General features: G+C 39.3%; 1 protein-coding gene across 3 annotated transcripts in view; it reads right to left on the reverse strand.

Moving 5' to 3' along the window:
- Positions 1–691: 691 nt before the first annotated feature.
- The window catches only part of ltbp1 (latent transforming growth factor beta binding protein 1), a 137,227-nt gene continuing 116,617 nt past the window's right edge, over positions 692–21,301 (reverse strand). For all 3 annotated transcript variants that reach the window (XM_079280218.1, XM_079280217.1, XM_079280216.1), the window contains 10 exons: positions 17,820–17,948; positions 13,259–13,396; positions 12,451–12,612; positions 11,472–11,561; positions 8,886–9,014; positions 7,702–7,842; positions 5,979–6,155; positions 4,894–5,046; positions 3,226–3,375; positions 692–3,145 (listed from right to left, as the gene is read on the reverse strand). In XM_079280218.1, the coding sequence (XP_079136344.1) occupies positions 2,958–3,145; positions 3,226–3,375; positions 4,894–5,046; positions 5,979–6,155; positions 7,702–7,842; positions 8,886–9,014; positions 11,472–11,561; positions 12,451–12,612; positions 13,259–13,396; positions 17,820–17,948 (1,457 nt within the window). In that variant the 3' untranslated portion in view covers positions 692–2,957. The remainder of the gene's footprint in view (positions 3,146–3,225; positions 3,376–4,893; positions 5,047–5,978; positions 6,156–7,701; positions 7,843–8,885; positions 9,015–11,471; positions 11,562–12,450; positions 12,613–13,258; positions 13,397–17,819; positions 17,949–21,301) is intronic.

The raw sequence follows: 21,301 nt of genomic DNA on the forward strand, positions 1-21,301 counted from the left end.
TTATTTTACAAGCTACTGTAGCTGTCATTTAGCAGCTGGGTTTGTTGTTTGCTGCTGTTGTGTTGTTCTGAATCTGTCATATAACCACGTCACATTCATTTGAGTATATGTATCCTCAGCCCTATGTTCCTTCAGCCTTGTGTTCCCTAAACCTTATGTATCCTCAGCCCTATGTTCCTTCAGCCTTGTGTTCCCTAAACCTTATGTATCCTCAGCCCTATGTTCCTTAAACCTTATGTATCCTCAGCCCTATGTTCCTTAAACCTTATGTATCCTCAGCCCTATGTTCCTTAAACCTTATGTATCCCCAGCCCTATGTTCCTTCAGCCTTGTGTTTCCTCAGCCCTATGTTCCCTTAGATCAAAACCTCCACCAGTGCCATGCCATTGTTTCAATTCCCAATTGTCTATTTGTCCGACAACCCGATATCCCGAAAATGTAATTACTGCGATGAGTGGATTAGTCACGGAGGTGAACAAAGCTAGCTGATACTTAGCTAACTGTTAGCAACCCAACTAACTTTGTGAGCTATTTTGGCTTGCTAGCCAAATAAGATATAAAAACATGTATATAAATAAGAGTATGTAGCCTTTGCAATGACAACCTTTCATTTGTTCAAATGCAAACATAGAAATATTACTTGCCAATGCATGATATTCCAAACAGAAAGAAACTGAAATGCCAGCCAGTGCAAATATCACAATTTGTGGTTTATTACCAAGGTGTTTAATGTACACTGTAATATGAATTCATAGAAAAAGCTATTTATTCATGTACAAGTTACAAATACATCAGCTGTTTTTTTCCACTCTTTTGTTTAAATGTACACAAGTGTCTCCTCTCCCATCGCTGTCCCATAGCAGCTTTACAACCTGGCAAGACTTTGCAGCAAAATGCAGATAAGAGAATTATGAAAAATAAAAATGCATTTCAGTCATCTCAACACACCCTCCGCATATGTTATAAGGAAGGAAGAAAGCAATACCAGGAAACTCAAAGTATTTTAGTTATTTGTGAGACACATGACACTGGGCATTGTTTATGTCCCTGAAAATAAGTAGTTTTATGATTGTTGTTATGATTGCATTTTACAATTCTTACAAAACAGAGACAAAATCCAACAAAAAGCTTACTCCAAAGGCTTTACATTCGCAACTTTTGTTTAGAACATCAACATGTGCATATTACGGGATTTGGTGATGCTGTAGTGTAGAAACACGCTTTTCTTTATGGCAGACAAAGGGATGGCAATGGAGAAAGAGAGGGAGAAGACAGTTGGCCTCTTCACAGAATTAAATATCCACAATCAGTGTGACTGGGTAGAAAAAAAACAACTGGATCCCCCAGCACAAGTCCATAGGGTTTGTCGATACGTTAAACGAGCAAAACGGCCTCTAACACATAAAATACTACTAAAGAACAAAATAAGACACAAACAACAGACAAAACATACATTTTATACAATTCTGTTTCTATCACCCACATAGGCACCATATATCAGATTAAGTTGAATCTTCATCTCAAGTAAATTACTCTTTGTTTCATGTAGTATGTATGTTTTACAGTGCAGAATATATGGGCTTTGATTAAGTAAGTATGTGTTTGTTGTATTTCTATACTTTTAAGGACCAAATGTCCCCTTATGATGAAAAAATGTGAGGCTCTTGAAGACATACGAGCTCATCTGCACCTCTGTGAGTTTGTCATTTAAAATATAGTAAGAGAAGGTTTAGGGCAAAGTTGTTTGGCTTTGATTTAGCATTTACCTCTTAATGTTAACAATTACAATTTTAAATTCATAAACCATATTAAACACAACTTAACATGACTTGAGGGACTCCATCAAATGTTGAGCTAAGAAAGAAAGGGATTTTTTTACTCAGGGAGGACTATAAATACATTGCTAGAAATTCCGTGGGGATTCTTTTAAGCAGTTATTAACCATGCTAGTTAAAGGGATGTCAATGTCAGCTGACATGTCTTTGGTGATCCCCTGACTTTTTCTTTAGCGCCATTGGGTGAAATATTTTAAAGTGTCCAATTCTTTGGTTTATGACTAAATACCCCCAGAACTAATGACATTCCATCAGCCTGAGCTGTGATTTCTGTTTTGTGCTATTTAGCAAATACTAGCATTCAAATATGCCAAAACTAAGACAGTAAACATCGCCAACATTATACCTACATGAGGCTGTCATGCTGGCATGCAACCAACTTTTTGCTAAATATTTTTCATTGATATATTTGGAGATCTGGTAAGGCACTGTCAACATTCTGGAAGCTAGGCTAAATACCTACCGGCTCTAGGACCATACATAGAGCACAAGAAATCTTCCATCCAGATTTGAAAGATCGCAAACTTTTCTTTTAACCAAAGAGAGCAGAGCAAGTTGCAATGTCAACAGCATAATCTGAAAGTTCATAAAAAATGATACTGTTATATATATATATTCTTTAATTAGGTCATAACATTGGGAGTAATTTATAATATATAGGACAGGTTTATCAAAAGAAATCCAATATATATCCATCGGTTTGTAGAGCAGAAGGGAAATGCAGGAAGTGAATAAAAAAACATGACTCTGAAAAACAGCAGATCTGGATTCGTTATTAAATAATAGAGTAAAATAAGAAAAAATAATTAGATTAATTCAAAGGCAAGATTTATGGTTTATGTTCTTGAGATTTTGGGCATTTTTAACAGTTTGAAGGTACACCCCCTGACTTATATGACTTATATGACCCCTAAATCTTGACCTATCCTCAAGGTGACATTTGATGAGCGGCTGTGAAGTGTTTTGGGATTTATCAGTGCTACTGGACACTTTAACCAAACCAGAGGGTTCAACTTTAAGTTTAGTGTTGAGGTTTTTTGCAGCGGCTGAATGTTGGTGGACGTCCTCACAAGTATAGTAATACAAGCTGGTGCGTGTGGCTTTAGTGTCTCTTGTCGCTCCTTAGTGTCCGTCCATGCTCACTGTGCGTGTTGATGTTTGGTGCGTTGCTGCCGGCACACAGTAGTTGGGTTTGTCAGAGGCAGTGAAGCCTGGCAGACACACACACTGATAGGAGCCCACTGTGTTGATGCACTTTGCATTTTTACACAAGGACATCCGATTGTTTAGCTCCGAACACTCGTTCACATCTGTGGACAGAGGAGGACAGATACTTAACAGTTATGTTATGTTTTTATATGTTCTAGTTGTGTGTAAGTTGCCCTCTTACCAACGCAGGACATGCGGGACAGGTCCAGGGTGTATCCATCGAAGCAGTCACAGGTGTAACCCTCCTGAACCCGGACACACCGACCGTTCTCACAGCCATTCAGAATCCCACACTCCTCTGCTTGCAAACCCTCAAATGCCTTGAATGGATCTGGAGCAGAAAAAAACAAACCAACTCCAGAACTTTTAATGTAAACTTGTAATCCTGTGATAGTTGTCTGTACATCCGTCAGTATACTGCAAACAGGAGCGCCTCTAGATAATTCAGCATACTTTAATGATGCAAATTTGCCAAAATGTAAACAAATACATTTTGTTTGAGTTAACTGAGATCACAGTTAACTAACGGACTCCGTAGTTCCAAAATTTGAAGCATGTTTATCCCGTAAATAAAATGAATAACTGCAGGAGTTTATCTTTTCCAGCTAAGTCAACACAGGGAGTAGAACAAGGTTCCTAACATCTGGCTCCTTCATATGTCCTCTGTTTCTTATGTTTTTACCATAGATAAATCAAAGCACGCCCCAAAAACCCGCTTTTAAATTTTCAGTACAGAACATGGTTTGGAGTAATGGCTCGTAATCACTTCCCACTGTGACACATCAGAGGTTTTCTTTTCAGCTACTGCAGGTCTGGAATCAGGACCAGCTGACTCTTGTACTCTCCTTTAATGGAACTCGTTCTAATATGTTGTTCGTTTTATTGTCACTAGACGGCAGCAAAGCGCTGTGAAATGAATATCAGTCAGCGTTTGTCATCAGAGAAGCTGAACCTGCATATTTAATATAATACTCATTAATAATTTGCACTGTAATTCATAGAGTCTGCTTCACTTGCAGCAGTTTGTACAACTCACAACTGTCAAACCAACTGTAGATGCTCAGTGTATTACACTAGCTCATTAGGTACTAATGCCCTCTAATACAACCAGCAATAAATCCTGCCTGTACTCACATCAATGCATTTTTTTAAACAGTTTGAGAGAGGAGTTGATTCAACTTTAAACGTATGCTATAGTTTGTGCTGCTGTTGTTACTGAGAGGTAGTTCTAATATCTTGTTCCCCCAATTTATATCAATGAAGGTAGACAACACAGATCCTGTCATCCCCGTTGTTTCCCCGTATTTTATAATACGCCTATAATAACGGGTGTTTTAATCAGTTTCAAAAGATAAATACATTGTCAATAAGCTTCTAAACTAAGTTTTTAATGGCACGCGTTCTTTGTGGACAGTAACCTCTGAGATAAACGAAGTGAACATTTTCCAGCTAAATGGAATACACTACATGGCTGCCATTCTATTTCTATGAAGCAGTGAAATCAATTAGCCACATTCACACATTAATAGTTTGTTCCATTTTCTCCATTGTACTCTCCATTGGTCAGTTTAGTATTAACTGGTAAATATCTTAGACCAGTGGGTTCTTTCAAGGGCTCTTGGTTGAGCTGATCACAACCAGTGGCAAGGAGTCGCAAGAAAAAGGTTTGAGAGCCACTATTTTCGACTGCTTCCTGGATAAATTCTATATACGTTACAATTCTTTAACTTGTCCACATTACTGTTATGAACTTAGTAAAGACCTGATTGTTAGGTAATATAAAATAAATCCTGTGTTTCAGTGCTCTTCCTCTGTTACTATGAAGGATGCATAAAATACAAATACTCACGGTCCACGTTCTCGTAAAAAGGCAGGACAGCCTGCTGCTCGGGTGATTGTGAATAGTCTGGGCCCACTTCATATTCATGGATCGGGCCGGCAACAAGGGCGTCATGACCGTACGCCCGCCGCCCGCCAATGTTACACATGGACGCATAATCCTCTGAGAGAGAGACAGAGGGAGAGAAAAGACAAAAAGTGTTCAATGACAAATGCCAGGAGCTGCCAAGTTCTGCGATAATTAATAGATGTGAGAACCTAGTCGACTAGGCGACTCATTAATCTTTGGTTCCACGGACTTGTTTTGGCTGTGGCTACGTATCATTGCAATTTTGTGTGTATTTTACTGTTGGTGTAAATGCAGCAGCTAACTGAGGAGAATTAATGATGGCGAGTGAGTGAAGATTCAGGGACAGTGACAGGGTGGCCAATATTAAACTGAAATCAATGAATACAATTCTAAATGTAGTTAAACTCATCACATATTCAGGGTTACACTCACAAGTACAACATAAAGTCATCAAGTTTGAATGTTAGCAGTAATGATACGAATGAAATTAGATTTTAAAATATAAATTAAGTTTGTCTTACTTCTTATATCTTTTTAATATGGGCATCCCTGATCTCCCACAGAAGGGCTTAGTCACCATCAAATCAAACAGTTTCGGTTTTCTTGGCTTGCTTTGTGTATCCGAGACTTTAAAGCGAGTTAAAATCCCAATTGACAGTCTCCGTGCTGCCATCTCCACCCTCAGCAAGAGAAATGTTGAAGTTTGGTGGACTCAAGACAAACACTTGGTCTTTGGTGTTAATGATGGCAGCAAATCATCTTGCAGTTATTTATATTTGCTGTCTTACATTCATTTCCGAGCTACTTTATAAAAACTTAACGTGAAGATGTTGCCTTCTGTAATGGAAACGTCGGCACCTCAAATGCCCGACAGCCAGTTTACATGAGTAAGCTCCCTTGTGTCAGTGCTGGAGACGCTGCTCATCAAACACAACTGGTACACCAGTAAGTCACACATACACTATAGTGTATCTGAGCTTGGCCTGACGCTATATATGAGAGGAGTGTGTGTGTGTAGTGTGTACCGGTGTTTCTGGGTGGACACAGGGCACAGTCCATGCCCCAGGCCTCTCCGTGCAGACAGCAGCACTCAGTGTATGTGGTCTTCCTGTTGGGACCCAGCGGCTGCGTGCACGCCATGGTTTCTGTTACCGTCTGCCAGCAGATACCCAGGTAGTCCATCTGCTCCGCCTCATGTTGCTCTGCACACACACACACACGCACACACATACAGGGTTACCACACAATTTATTGCTGTGTTATACGACCTGCTTCCATCCAAATAGATTTTACTCAATCATTTGAAATAGGATTTATACCAAATACACACATAAATTAAGTACATTTCAATAATTGGGTTACTGAATCAATACTTCAACATTTTATCAGTATTCATTTGTATTGGTTAGAAATGTGTGGAAGGCGAGAGCGATCTCGTAAGACAGAAGATTATCATTTTGGAGGCCTTAAATTTGAGATTGTGATACGAAGATATTGAAATTTGATTTGGTCTGTCAGTAACTCCACAATCAGGCAGCAAAAGAAGGCAAATACTTCCCACAAAACAGCAGAAAACAATACAGCACAGCAAAAATATTCTCTACTTATTTAAAAGGTGAAGCCAGAAGCAGCAGATTATTTCATCAACGTCTTGACACCACAAAGTATAATTTACATTCCCTTCCTAATGTCAATGTGGCAATCAGATCACATATTTGTTTATTCAATTATTTTAGAGCTTATGTTAAACTTTCAAAAGTGGGCTACATATTTTCATTTCCTCACGATAGTTGTTCATAAGTTCACCCCTTTATCCAAATTCAGGCATGTTCCAATATATTTTCAGGGTGTCATTTGTTTTGATTTAGCTCTTATTAGTAGTTTTGTCTCTTTTAAAAGTAGGACAATTGGTTGTGTTATTTTATTTGTTTTAAACGTATTTCCCCATACTTCGACACAGTAATGTATGGACCTATAACCCAACAATATATACTGACGCTTGATTCAAGAAATCCCTAATTTTTAGGTATTATCATATCATTCGACAATTGTATATGTATTAATGAATATGTGGTTTCCAGCATTATCACAATTTAAGGATTATTCTACTAATTATAAAGGTCATAAAATAAACTTTATGTTTACACATATGGACTTCATTAGATACAAACTGAACTACAGAATGTTGAGGTATGACACTGTTAATTCCTGATCATGAGAAAACAATATGATGTATCTCGAAATAATGTTGTATTTGAAATTTTAGTTCAGAAAAACAGGCATTTAGATGTAAATATGAGCACTATCTGTCATCTTGAGATAATAAGTATCTGATCATCATGATCTGTAGAATTATCAGCGAGTGCAGCTAAAAGCTTCCGTAATATTTGTGGAGTAAGTTGTTAGTATGTTTTCGTACTTTAGATTAGATCTACTATATTTCAAACAGTTGAACATGTTTGGGTTTTTTTGGCTTGTACTCTGGTAACGGATGGTTTGCTGAAATTAGATTTTTTTAGGGAGCGATGCACAGCCTGGGCATCAGGGCTAACCATGTACTCTATTATTGTATTAATAGAGTACTGTATTGTACTGTACTGTAGTTCCTTGATTGACAAGGAACTCGTTTTGGGGCCAAAGTTTAACATTCTGTTAGACTGAAATATTGCAACGCTTTGACAAACAAACATCATTTTGGCAGATTCAACATTTTTAGAATGTGTGCATGGGATAACCAGCCTTTCTTACCAGCCACCTCAGGAATGAAGACACAGCTGTTAATGTTGGGGTCCAACACCATTGGATGTGTGCAGAAACACATGTATGAGCCGTCTGTGTTCAAACACTGTCCACCGGCACACACCGACTCATCCAGACACTCATTGATGTCTGCAGGAAAGAAAAGCAATCAGAGACATTTAATGGAAAAATAACTTTCTTCATGTCAGCTGCACCTCCTCGTCCTATATTACCTTGGATCAATGCATTCACACACACAAATATATATTTCACTAGGGGTGTAACGGTTCACAAAATCCATGGTTGGGTTGGGTACGATACAGTGGAGCCACGGTTTGGTACGTTTCGGTACAGTAGAAAACTATAAATGCCAGAGAAATGTACTTGATTTAAAAATATATTTATTCATTACAACTAACATCTTAAAGTTAATCTTTGACTTTGAACAATGATGGAACTATACCTGAGTGACCCGTCTTCTGGGGTGTCTTCTTAGCAACACATAAGCATCAAAAACAAAAACTGCTCCTTAATGTTATGTAGTATTGTTACTTACATCTTCTCCATCATCATTTTAGTACGAACAATGATGGAACTAAACCTGAGTGAACGTGGCTCTTCATCGCCCATTCAGTGGTCAGGTGATGTGCGTCACAGTCAGGTAGCTTTGTGTAGCCCTCGACGTTCAAAGTTTTTCTTTGGTGGTGGGCGTGTCAGAGAGCACGCTGTCCGTTACGTCATGTGGGTTGCCAGTTTGAGAACAGTGGCTCCACCGAAAACATAATATTTCCCACAATTTAAGCTTCTGCATTTTCCAAAAGCACTAGTATTATTATACTATTACTATCATTATATTATACTCGTATTATCACTTTTAATTTCTTTTAACTTGTCTTGTTCTGTGTTTTTCTGTCTATGTGTTTCTTGTGTTGCTGCCTGTCTTGGCCAGGTCTCCCTTGCAAAAGAGATTTTTAATCTCAATGGGACTACCTGGTTAAATAAAGGTTTAAAAAAAAGAAAAAGAAAATTCTTTTTTTTTTATTCAAACGTATTGTTCGGTTCGTCATGCGTACCGAACCGTGAGCCTCGTATCGAACGGTTCAATACGAATACGCGTATCGTTACACCCCTAATTATCACACACATATATAAACTATTAGCTGACAGTTCTGTTTGCTGCATACCACACTGACCTCTGCACTCCAGTTTGACAGCGTCGTAGTCCTGTCCCGTCTTGCAGTAACATTCGTAGCTGCCAACAGTATTCAAACAGAAGCCGCCTTTACAAACCTCTTTGCCAAACAGTGTACATTCATCTGCATCTGCAAGCAGGCAGAGAGAAGGCAGGTCATGGTACATGTTTAGAGAGTTTATGTTGGCTTTAAAAGGGTTACAATGGAGAGCCAGGGGTAACTGTAATGTGGATGTATGTAGAAGTATAATGTATTCATGTGGGGAAGCTGTGACATTAACATCGATTCTTTTAGCATTCATGTAGCATTATCATACAGACTCAGATAGTCAGAGGAGAACATTACATCATCATCCATCGTCATATCATTCAACGATACCAACGATATCAGCACAAAGTCTGTTTCAGTTTATAATTGCTAATATACAACATAAGGTCGTTGTGGTTTGACACAGAACATGTTTTAGTGTTTGCATTGAACGTTACATCAGGACAGATCGTGATGACCAGGTAATAAGTTGACGATTGATATTTAAGCTGTATCATTAGATGTGGTTGAGGATCAAAAAGCTGCAGAATGACTGAATATGAATCAACCCTACAATGTAGTCTGAGTTGCTTGTCAGTGTACTCTATTCTTACATGTCATTTACATTCTGTTTCAGAGAGTATTTCAGATGTGAATTTCTGCCTTCTCTTCATCGAGCGTATGCACAGAAAATGATTGCTGCACAACCCAGTAGAGCCAGAAGAGGAATCCTATCCGTTATTTGAAGGATTTCTGAGTGAGATATTGGCCTTTACTATCTGGTCGACAGACAGCCATGGTATAATCATAAAGACATTTCTAATACATAAAGGCTACAGTATGCTGAGCATTGTAATGATAATGAGATAACCTCAGCTTTAAGGTCAAAAAGTTGCACATCACACATTATCACTTTTTTGAGGGGGAGGAGAGTTTTCCTTGTCGCGTTTGTGTGTGTCAGCTCTGTTTGAAAAGTAGTCACATTTAGTTTTGTATTAATTAACTCACAACATCTAAAACTACTACTTTGTGTCATTTACATAATCCCTTCTGGTGTGGATCTATATGTGAACATGATGCTGCCTATTTGACCACCTCCACCACTGATGAAGGTGAGGATGAGGTGTACTGGGGTATTGGTGGTATTGATGGACTCTGGGTGTCACAAATAGAACAGATTCACCAAAGGTTGATAGGCTATGGTGAGCAGGTCAAACAAAGAGTCAACTAGCGAACAAGAGCATTACAGTCTCCTTTCATACTATTCATAATGCATCACAGCATGACTGTCTAAACTGTCATGTTTAAGAAACTTATTGAAGAGATAATGTTCTTTACATGTTCTTCACTGATGAACCTGGTTAATATCTGTGGTTCATTTTTCCTGCATATTTTTAAATTCCTTCATTTTATATTTAAAATGTGCTTTACAAACTTCTTTGAATCTGCGTGCTTCCGCGAGATAAGTTACACTGCAGGTCAGACTGTGCATTCACACAGCAGAAAAACAAGTACAAAACAAAATAATAAAAAAATGTTTAGTTCTGTCTTCATTGTTAATTAGATTATTGTCATTTACCTTTTTTGATGCTTACAAAACCTGAAAGAAACCCACAAGATTGATTTGATTTTTCATGTTTTGGAATCGGGATTGAATATTCAAATGATGGCGTCATCCATGGACCCAGAAGCTGGACCCTTATCGTGATTTTTGCATCTATTAAATGTGATAATTGCATTGTGGGACTGTTAGCAGAAAGTAGTGCATGCCATGGATACCATTTTTTTTTCCACTGTGAAAATGTTTTGTACACATTTCAGTTGAGTTTCGACGATCGCCCAATGGATACTGAACGTTTGGGACTAATACTGATATCAATATATGTGAGTTCAAAGAACCTAATAGCAGTATATCAGCAGATAGTAATTACTATCATACTTTAGTAAGGTAAAAATTACAATCTTGATTGACATCCCTTAGATTTATATTTCTGTGTACTGAGCAGCACATTTTGTTGTGTGAAAATCAGCTTGTTAGTGGTCTCTGGTGGACAAACTGGTGACACTGTTGTAAATAAGCTCAAACCTACTTATTGGCCAACATACACTGATACAGATACTATATCTGCAATATATTGAACTGCATGATCAACTGGCTCTAATACAGTCCAGAATGATTTTTTGTGCTTATACTCTGGATAAAAGCTACCAACAAAAGCTGTCATAAAACAGTTTTACATATTTTTATGAATCCTATAATGCAGAAGACAACTGAATCAAAAGTGTACGGGAGAACAGATGTGATGCAAAATGGGTGTAATACTGTAACTCAAAGGAACTGCACTTTACCAACAGCACTTTGGAACTTTGGCATCATAACATCACTGTTCTATGGAAGTCAATCTATGTAAGTGAGACCTAGAAGCATTAAGTACAGCAACATGTTAAAGAAAAAATAAACTTATTTTATCTTCACCAACAGTGTTCTATAAAACACAAAAGATTCAGTTGTGTGATTTATGTTTGATATTAAGTTGTGTAGAAGTAGCTTAGTCTTACCTTTGTAGCTGTCAGATGTGGGGACTCCATACAGTAAGTCTCCATTGGGAAGAAAACCTCTTCCAGATGGACACATCTCATTGAAGTGGTCTGAAAGGGGACCAACATGGAGATTTGGAGGTTAAGGGTGCATTGTGCACTGACGTGTGTGTGTTTGCACACCGACAGTATATACTGTAAGATAAACTTCAAGTAATAGGCCAACAGAGAGGTTCAGTTCCTGCTCAGTTATTAAGCTGGGTAAGACACTCCTTTAGGTCACTGTCATGGTCGGTACTTCCTAACATGTTGTTACTAGAATGCCCGTTTACCAAGAATAACAGAAAATTAGATGACATGAAGGATGGAACTTCTTGGGCCTAGTGTGGTACCAACATGCTCAGTGACAGTGAAGGCACATGTGTGAGGGTCAGTCAGAAACAGATATTAGTTTATCTTAACATTAGATCTGGGTGTTGGTACTCGATACCTGTAAGGCATAGACCAAAAAAAACCCAGCACCAAGTAGTATCGTAACTTCTCCAGACCAACGATACCTGCAATCAATCCTCTTTCATGCCAGCATCTACAAAAAGTGACTATTTGTACAGTTTTGCTTGCAGCCACTTAGTCAACTTGGAAAATTTGGACCTGTTGTGCTTATCACACCTGTAGTTCAACTTCAATCCAGCATTGAAGAACCGGAAATTGATGGCTTGTGTCAAATCATCTATCAAATAAAGCTAACTCATTTATCCACATACAAAGAACAGGGCCCTGGTATACAGTAAATTATTCCATCTGTGGCGGTGTTGCAAGCAACACAATTCTTTTAAATAAACTCAACAGAGAAGCTTTTATGGTCTAGATTCATGATAGAACTACCGTCTAGTTTACTAAGGTATTCACATTATGCTTTTTAAAGCTTGTGGTGTAGTGTGTAACTATACCCAAAGGTGTGTTGTTGTCCAAATTCCTTTCTACTCCTCCTCTAACTCACCTGTGCCATTGACAGGACAGGGATGCACCTCACAGTTGTCACCCCATCCGGCTCCCAGTGTGCAGCAGCACTCCTGCAGGGTGACATGGCTGATCAGCACACTCTCACACAGGTTCTCATCGTTGAGACGATAATAGCACTCTTTACGCTCCACTGATGACACTGAAAGATAAATAAAGAAAGAGCAGGAAAGAAGAATGAATACACAGCTGCTCCACTTGTGCCTTTGCAAGCTAAAACACCTTGCCAAGATATCCGTCACTGATTTTACCTGGTATGTACGGCGGTCCTCCTTCATTCATTATTTGTTCATCTCTGTATTAATTACATTTGGTCATTCATCATCACATTATTCATTTAATTTGACTGAGTGTTGTATGTGTAGTCAGTAGTTTAATAAACATTTCCATTTTTAAATTACTTGATTTTGTGTCAAGAACTCAGTATCAATCTTCAGAATTAAGACTAAATGAATTCGTTTCGAAGGGGTGGTGCCCCAAGGTGGATTTAAGGCAAGATCAATTCTGTTATTTAATATGAAACAAATTCTTTCTGATCACTTTCCTTCATCTTCTGTACTATTTTATGTTTTTCTCGAGCCCCTTGAAGTTGAAGACAAGTTGTGACATATTTTGGTATAATTTCATACATTTATGCTACACTACTCCATGAAGTTTGTGTACCTTACTGTAATTTACTGATTTGTATGGCGAGATTATATTTTTTGTGTGTAGTAAAACCAGGTACACCCTGAGGTATTCCGGTTCCTTGTTACATGTAATTTGTACAAAAGCCGATGGTGGGTCACCTGTGGGAACTGGCTCACACTTGGCGATCATGACGTTATAGTCCTGGCCGCTGGGACACATGCAGAGGAAGGAACCATCAACGTTGACACACTGGGCCTCTCCACACACACTGCTCAGCAATTCACACTCATTCACATCTGTGGAGAAGGAACATAAGAACACATTGGTAAATGTTATTCTGAATTAGTTTGGTTATTGGTTATTAGCCTCTTAACAATCAAGAGTGTGCAAAAGAAGCAGCACAACTCTACTGGATGTATTGAGCCCCAGTATTGCTTTGTACTCAGTTATTTGAGATATATACCTTTGGAAATTACATTTCTGTATTTGTGATGGAAAGACTTGAACTTAACATATCTTAACATGAACCTCATTCTGAGCATGTTAAGATACAGTTGCTCCATTTTATTTTGAAAGGGTGGGACTGGGTGGGTGAGAGAGGGGGAGAGAAGACAATCATGTTTGACACACACAGAGGTTATTAAATGACAGGCTTCATCACAAGCATTCCAGTTAGAATTCAGTCTGTGGGGCTTTTATTTTGAAAGGGTGGGGCTGAGTGGGTGAGAGGAGGAGTCATAATCATAATGTTTGACACATACACAGAGGTTAATAAATGACAGGCTTCATCACAAGCATTCCAGTTAGAATTCTTTCTGTGGAGCTTTTATTTTGAAAGGGTGGGGCTGAGTGGGTGAGAGAGGAGACATAATCATAATGTTTGACACACATACACAGAGGTTAATAAATGACAGGCTTCATCACAAGCATTCCAGTTAGAATTCTTTCTGTGGAGCTTTTATTTTGAAAGGGTGGGACTGGGTGGGAGAGGAGACAGAATCATCATGTGACTGAAGTGACTGAATATCTCCAAGTCATGTGTGTGTGTGTATCAGTGTCTCATCAACTGCACTAATGAGCTCATATCAAACACGTCAGAGTCAAAACACCAGAAAAGTCGCTAGATTGGTCGCTCGTAGCTTTTGACAAAAAAAGTTGCCAAGAGGGTTTTGAAAGTCGCCAGATTTAGCGAGAAAGTCGCTAAATCCAAGGAGAGTAAGCTAACGTTGCTTGAACTTAATACACTGGTATGCATAAAATATTTTGCAATACGCTCTCAACATCTTGGCTGAGGGATGGGACTAAGTGTGGAAGGATCAGACCATTTTCCTAATTGTTCAGACAAAGTAGCTTGATTGTTGCTCAATGTTTCAGAGAGATACATTTGCAAGAGATGCTGCAGTTAACAGTTGCTAAACCAAATAAGAAAGATATCAAACTGTCAATATTGCTACTTAGCCATCTTGAGGGAATTTAAAAAGATGAAAGAAGAGAGATGGGGAGAGAGGAAAGAAAGGGAAATCACAGGAGGAGAAGACAAGATATAGGGAGTAGAGAGAATGAAGCAGTGAAAAAAAAGGAACACGGGGGGAGGAAACCATAAAAAACTTGGCTGATAAGAGGAATAGATGGAGGGGAAGGAAGACAGAAAGACAGCACACATTCTGAATGGTTAGTGGCACACCACCGCTCTTGGTTTTCAACGATGGTTTGGCAGTGAACAAGAGGCAGCTGGCTGGACTGAACTTGGGTGGGACCCAGCAGCACTGCCAAAGGATAGATTGGAAGTGTGTGTAAGTTTGTATAAAGGACATACTGTATTGAGGTTTGTGAATAAGAGTGTGCTGGCAGTCCTGCATTCATGTGTCTGCACGTTTTGGTGTAGTTGGTCACTGGGAGAATGCGTGTGAGGGAAGTGATCCATCAGGGTTCAGCAGGGGAAAGTCTGTTCTGACAGTCCTTCCTGTTGGAGGAAAATGGACTAGATGGGAGCTAAAGAGGCCCAGTTAGTACATGGAAACCACCAGCACCCATTAGCTCAGACTCATTACAAACCAAACTTGAGGAAAACCGCTGATTTTCATCATTAGTTCCATGCATGTCAATGTATGTCTGCAATAATTGGCAATGTTGCTTTCAAAGATTATCTGAGACAATCTGAACATTATCTGAACAACTAAGGCCAAATCAGTAACACAATCATTTTCTCCTATAATGTGAGTCCTTCATTTACCTCAATGAAGGAGAATACCAGGCCTTTGTTTGAGATGTATTTTATGGATTAGAAAAGTCCAGACTGTATGATCAAAATGTATTTGTCCACTTCTGTACAGGAATTGCTGTTAAAATGTTTGCAACAGTTTCACTTTCTTTAAATGTTGACACTGAAACGTTTGGTTCATCTTGAAGTTAAAGTACTGCAAAACATTAAATAGGTAGCTGAAACGTAAATACTGAAAGAAATTGAAGTGCAGTTCAGAAAGAATTGCTAGAAGAAGTTGAAGTTTCAGTCCATGTGGAACTGTTACATGAAACTGAAGTGTCACTTTCAGTGCAAGCTAGTGAACTTAAGGTATCGGTTGAAGTGAAGCTGAGAGGAGTTCATGGTGTTTGTTGAAGTGTAAGAATAAGCATCGTCGGCAGTCCCCAGAGATTAAAATCTCACCAAAACATCTGAGAAGATGATTTAGATACCGAGTCATCACCCACCCAAATGCAGTGATGTAGCAATCTTTGGCAATGTGGTACTAGCCCCAGCCCAATGGCTATCCAAGCCCCACCAAGAGTGATTTGATACTGCTATAACTTGCACGTCAAGGGTCATGTGACTGAAGGGGGTAGTCGCTACTGGGCTAATCCCATGTTTTTTATGTTTTTACAACAGCAACAATGTGTCTCCTTTTGAATTTCTAACATTTCTCCAGCCAGGCATTCTAAACAGTATTGGTGGAAGTCTTTGGTTAAGCCATCCCACATGTTAATTGGAGCAAAAATTCTGATATAATTGAGCTGCCATAGAAAAATTGAACAGTAACTTATGTATTGAACTGATCTTTAAATTAGTTTTTTGAAATCGAATCAACTAGAAGTTAGGTTTGCCATAATATTCAGCACAGGTTCAATGTAATGCATTTTTGAGGGATTCGCTAATTCATTTGTTTCTAACGTAATCATCATATTTATTTTGGATTATTTCTGCACTGCTTATATTTGAATGGTATGGTATAAACCAACTAAAACCTCCAATCAAATTTTGCTTAATATTTTATCAGCGCTGTCTGCAACTCGGAGCACAGAGGAGAGACCAAAACTAGTAAAATCGCTGCAGTGAACACGACTTTATTGATTCATTTATGGTTTATTCCACAGCGACAGATACAGCATATTGTACACAGACAAACTGTAAACGGCTATCCGATGCGAGTATCAGAGCTCACTGGAGCAGAGGAGTAACCATGGTGACATTAGTATTGTGTAAATTAGCAATGTGGGGAAATAAAGCCAGTGACAGCTGTCGCACGATCACTCCATATCTTCATTATCAGTCCTTAGAAAACATAAGTAAATTAATAAATTGTGTTCACTGATCAAACTTCCTCTTTTTTAAATGAATCGTGGATCCCACCGATTGTCGTAATCATTTTGGAATCAATCAGTCTGATTGCTGTAAACATAAATACTGCAGTGAGGCTCTTGATGTGTTATGTTGCACGATAGATACTCTGGCACTGTTAGGAATACGTAAATGGAAGAATAAGGAGGGAATGACTATTCCTCCTCTCTTCGTGATTCACTGTAAAGAGCCACTGATCAGCAGCTCATTTCTATGCATCAACATTTTTCAAGCTGTTATACAATACGAATCATTTTAAAGCCAGTGATTGGTGTACTTTTGGTTTTTGCAACGTTCTGGAGTTATTGGAGATTTTTTGGACGACACAAGCTGCAAACAATCCGGCACACAGGGGCAACTTAATGCACAGGCTGTCAGTGGGGGTGCGGACATGCTGGTGGAATTTAGGTAAACTGCATGCCCAGCCATCTTGGAGTGAACCTTTCAATAGGGTAACTAGCCAGGCTACCAAAAAATCTCTAACCAACGTCTGTTGTGTGACCCTCTCCTTGCAGGTCATAATGATCCCACCAAAGTCTCCCCAGCTCCATCCCGTGAGGCAGCAGCAGAGGAGCTTAGTGTCCCCGCTTAATCTGTAGAGGCGTCACTCAGCTCAACCCTCGTGGCAGTGCAAGCCCCACCACCATTTTGGTGGTCAAAGCCTCACCAAAATGTCTGAAATGGTTTTAAGGTATCAGTCTCAGGTGTTTCCATTTAACAGCAGCATGCTGCTTCATTCGTGCAAGTTATCCCAACATCCAAAAATCAGAGGACACGGCTTTGTTACAGACAGGAAATGTAGACATCGTATTTGACAAATCAAGTAGTGAATGAATGTAGTGAGAAATGCAAGGCTGGAAAATGAGTGTTTTATTTTCTGAGATGTAGAATGTTGCTGCTTGTTTGTCCTTAAACAAAGGAATTGTTATACATTCTGTTTTCTTTCTCTCTTTTGCAAACTAATACACTAAGCTAGAACTTGACTGTAAGCATACGATTCAAAGTTGATGTGGGGGTCTGATTGTATTCACATGCAAATACCATATAATACAATAAACTACAATAGGTCCAGCTTAATATACTCATACCAAATGTTCAACACTTACCCACACAGTCTTGGCCATCCTGGGACTCCTGGTAGCCCTGCTCACAGAGGCATTGGAAGGAACCCAGTCTGTTCTCACAGAAGCCACGAGGGCCACACAGTGTCTCATTGAGCCCACACTCATCAATATCTATAGAGCAAACAAACAAAGCCAAGACATATCAAATGCTTTTTCCTTGATTTGATTTTTAGTTTCTTTAATTTGTTCCATCCTTTCGAACAGGAAAGGAAAGCAGCCTCTCAATTATCCATCTCGCTGACATCTTATTTTATTCTAGATGTTTTCATTGTAAGACACTTCAATTGAACTTTGATGTATGCACATCTGCTTCAGAAATAAATGCTGATGTTTGCAGATTGAGACTCATGAATACACACGTCTCCTGTGTTTTCAGGACAAATCAGGGCAGTGACGTGAAACGTGAAAATTCAATGCAGTGGATTAAACAAAATGCTTCTGGATTGAAGCAGCTGCTGTAAAAAGTTGTAAATGAGACATGCTATTTCATTAACACACACACACACACACACACACTCACACTGGAGTCACGCTCTCTTCCCCCCACATAAATCAGGCAGAGAGCAACACATACCCCTCCTTGTCCAGACAGCTAGCTCAAAGGCTCCCGTCTGTTTCTTTTCCTCTCATTTCTTTTCTTTTCTCTCTGTTTTTTCATTGGCAGGAAATGACATTAAAACAGCTCTGGCACAGGGGCCAAGACTTCTGCCATGTTGGAGAAAATAGGGGCAGCATGAATGTGAAAGAACTCGAAGACTTTTTTCAGATATTTCTCTCTTGTTTAAGAGGCGGTGACAAAGTGTGATATTCAGGGAAACAATGGAGGGATGGACACAAGTATGCAGATCATGACAAAGGTTAGAAAAGAATAGAATGAGCCATCTACTATGTGGGTGTACATTTTGAACAAGCAAAGCTATGTAAATTAATACTTGAATCCTGCTTTTCATTTGCAAACATTGTCTTCAGTGTTGATATTGAAGCAGCACGTATCTATAATACAATGTAAAAGTACTGGTGTGTAAAGGATCATGTTGAAACATTTATCACAGCACCAGCTCAGTCCTTCAAGATGAGATAAATCAGGCAATGAAGCCCTCTTTGTGCAGAGAACATATAAATGACTCTCATATTTAACTTCGCAGTATGACTCTCGGTAATAACAATAAGGTAGTAGGGAAGTCCTCCTACAACCAATATATTCATACTATACTACAAGTCAAAAGGGAGAAACCATACAGAGTCATTTGAATGTTACAATGCTGAATTCAATGTCTCAACTTGTCTTAAACCACATGTTGTCTGACGATGTCAGAAAGGTCTATAGCTGTCCAACACACTGGGAGGCGAAGTGAAAAGCCAGCATTCATAGAGAGAACAAGCAGTTCAGGGGAAGCATACTGCCAGCTTTACACTGACATCATCCTGGGTGAGGACTCAACTGAATTTGCTGGCATGTAACAAGCAAGTGAGTGGTTACTCTCAGACTTCTAAACCAACAAAGTTTTGAAGGGTGGAGACTGTCAATTTTATACATTTTTCTTATGATGACAAACACCTTGAAAAGACCAAAACCAAAAATGAATGTATTCTACTGATTATTATCTTAAGTATTGTCTGCGTATCTAAAGCCTGATATATCTTCATTGTTGTCCAAATGCTAAGGGTTCAGCCATGCTACAGCAGCTCTGTGAGCCTGTACTGTACAGTGCTTTGAGCTTAATTATAACACAGCATACAAACATGCTCACAATGACTGATGTTTAGCAAGTTCATGTTTATCATGTTCACCATCTTTGTTTATGGTGTTGGCATGGTAACATTTAGCACTAAACACAAACTGCAGCGAAGGCTGATGTCTGTCTCTTTTTTTTTTTTTGCATCTATTGGCTCACAAATTAAATATCTGACAAATTGAAATTTTGACCTGATGATGGGAGTGCAAAAAAAGTCTGACTATCGCTAAAGGCATTATGATTCATCCTGTGGAGAACATGAATGTGTGCAATTAAATCCATCCAACAGTTTCACTCAAAACTTCAAAAGTCAACCTCATGGTGGCACTAGAGCAGTGATTCTTAACCATAGGGCCGCGGCCCATGATTGGGCCGCGAGCGCCACCTAGAGGGCCGCGAAAAACTTTCAGTTTTGCACCTGTGGGCCGCGAGGGCCGCGGGACCGCATAGGTTATCAATTGAAGACACCAGAGATATCACTGTTATCCATGAGACGCTCAGTTACAATACAGCTTCCCACCACCTGGTGGCGGTAATGCGTCAGTCAGTTGTTTAACAAGCTGCAATAAGCAGAAGAAGACACTCAGCTAGCCGCTAGCCTGTAGCGAAAGTTATGGATAAGTTATTAAAAAGAAAAAATGAAGACGACAGTGGTGCCATACCCCCCAAAAGTCTAAATGTGTGTGTGCAAGTACAACCCTGACTTTCTTAAGTACGGCTTTGTGAACGGAGGCAACGAGGCAGAGCCGAGGGCTCAGTGTGTGGAATGTGAGCTAATGCTATCAAACGAAGCACGGAAGCCTTCAAAAATAAAGCGACACGTAGCGACGAAACATCCAACGCTCGTGGGAAAGTCTGTTGGGCTTCTTGTTGTGTATGCAGGTTTACATACACATGATAATAAATGTCTTTGTGATCATCACATTCTATCATCTCATTTATTTGACAAGGGTTTTGCCTGTTCAACACCGGCATCCTCGATCCCCTCCCCTTCCGTTCCTACGGCTTGTTTGCGCAAATACGTCACAAAACATGTCCGTGTTTGGTATCCCAGCATGCCCAAAATCCTCATCTTTGCAAAGAAATCATCGATTTTCTTTAATTTCTTATGGTTTCTCCACAAAAAGAGCCCACACACACTGTCCAAAGTCGCCATAACCGCTGCAAGTCGTATCTTGCAGCATTTCGACGGAAAAAGACACATTACAGACCCGACAACGTGCTAGCGGATGTTACCATGGAGCTAGTGGCTTCAGAAAACGCTAGTACTTATAGTACAAACCTTATCCTCCTCTTCCATAAGCCGTCAACCAACGTTTGCGTAACTGAGCTATTCTCATTTTCGTTCGTGCGCTCGGTCGCAGCCATTAAGCACAGCAAGTCCGCTACTCACACACCATGTCTTCGACCTTATATACAGAGTTTTTGCAATTTGCAAAGGCTAATAATAAAAGGAAAATAATATAATATCAAAATATAAAAGGAGAAACACCTTTAGTGTGTCAGAATATCATGTGGTTACCATGTGTCCATTTGGGTCTCCAAATATCCTTTTAGAGCTCCGCCTGGATCTCTTCATGAAGAAACTCTGTAGAATGGTCATACTTTGTCCAATCTTCTTCAAATTTGAGGCAGTTGTTCACTGATAGTGTAGTTACAGCCCTATACTGTCCTTTACCTGTACAGATACAGCCACCGGCAGTTATTTATACTGAAAGATACTTTTTT

The sequence above is a fragment of the Melanostigma gelatinosum genome, assembly GCF_949748355.1.
Source record: "Melanostigma gelatinosum genome assembly, chromosome: 12".
Classification (NCBI taxonomy): domain Eukaryota; kingdom Metazoa; phylum Chordata; class Actinopteri; order Perciformes; family Zoarcidae; genus Melanostigma; species Melanostigma gelatinosum.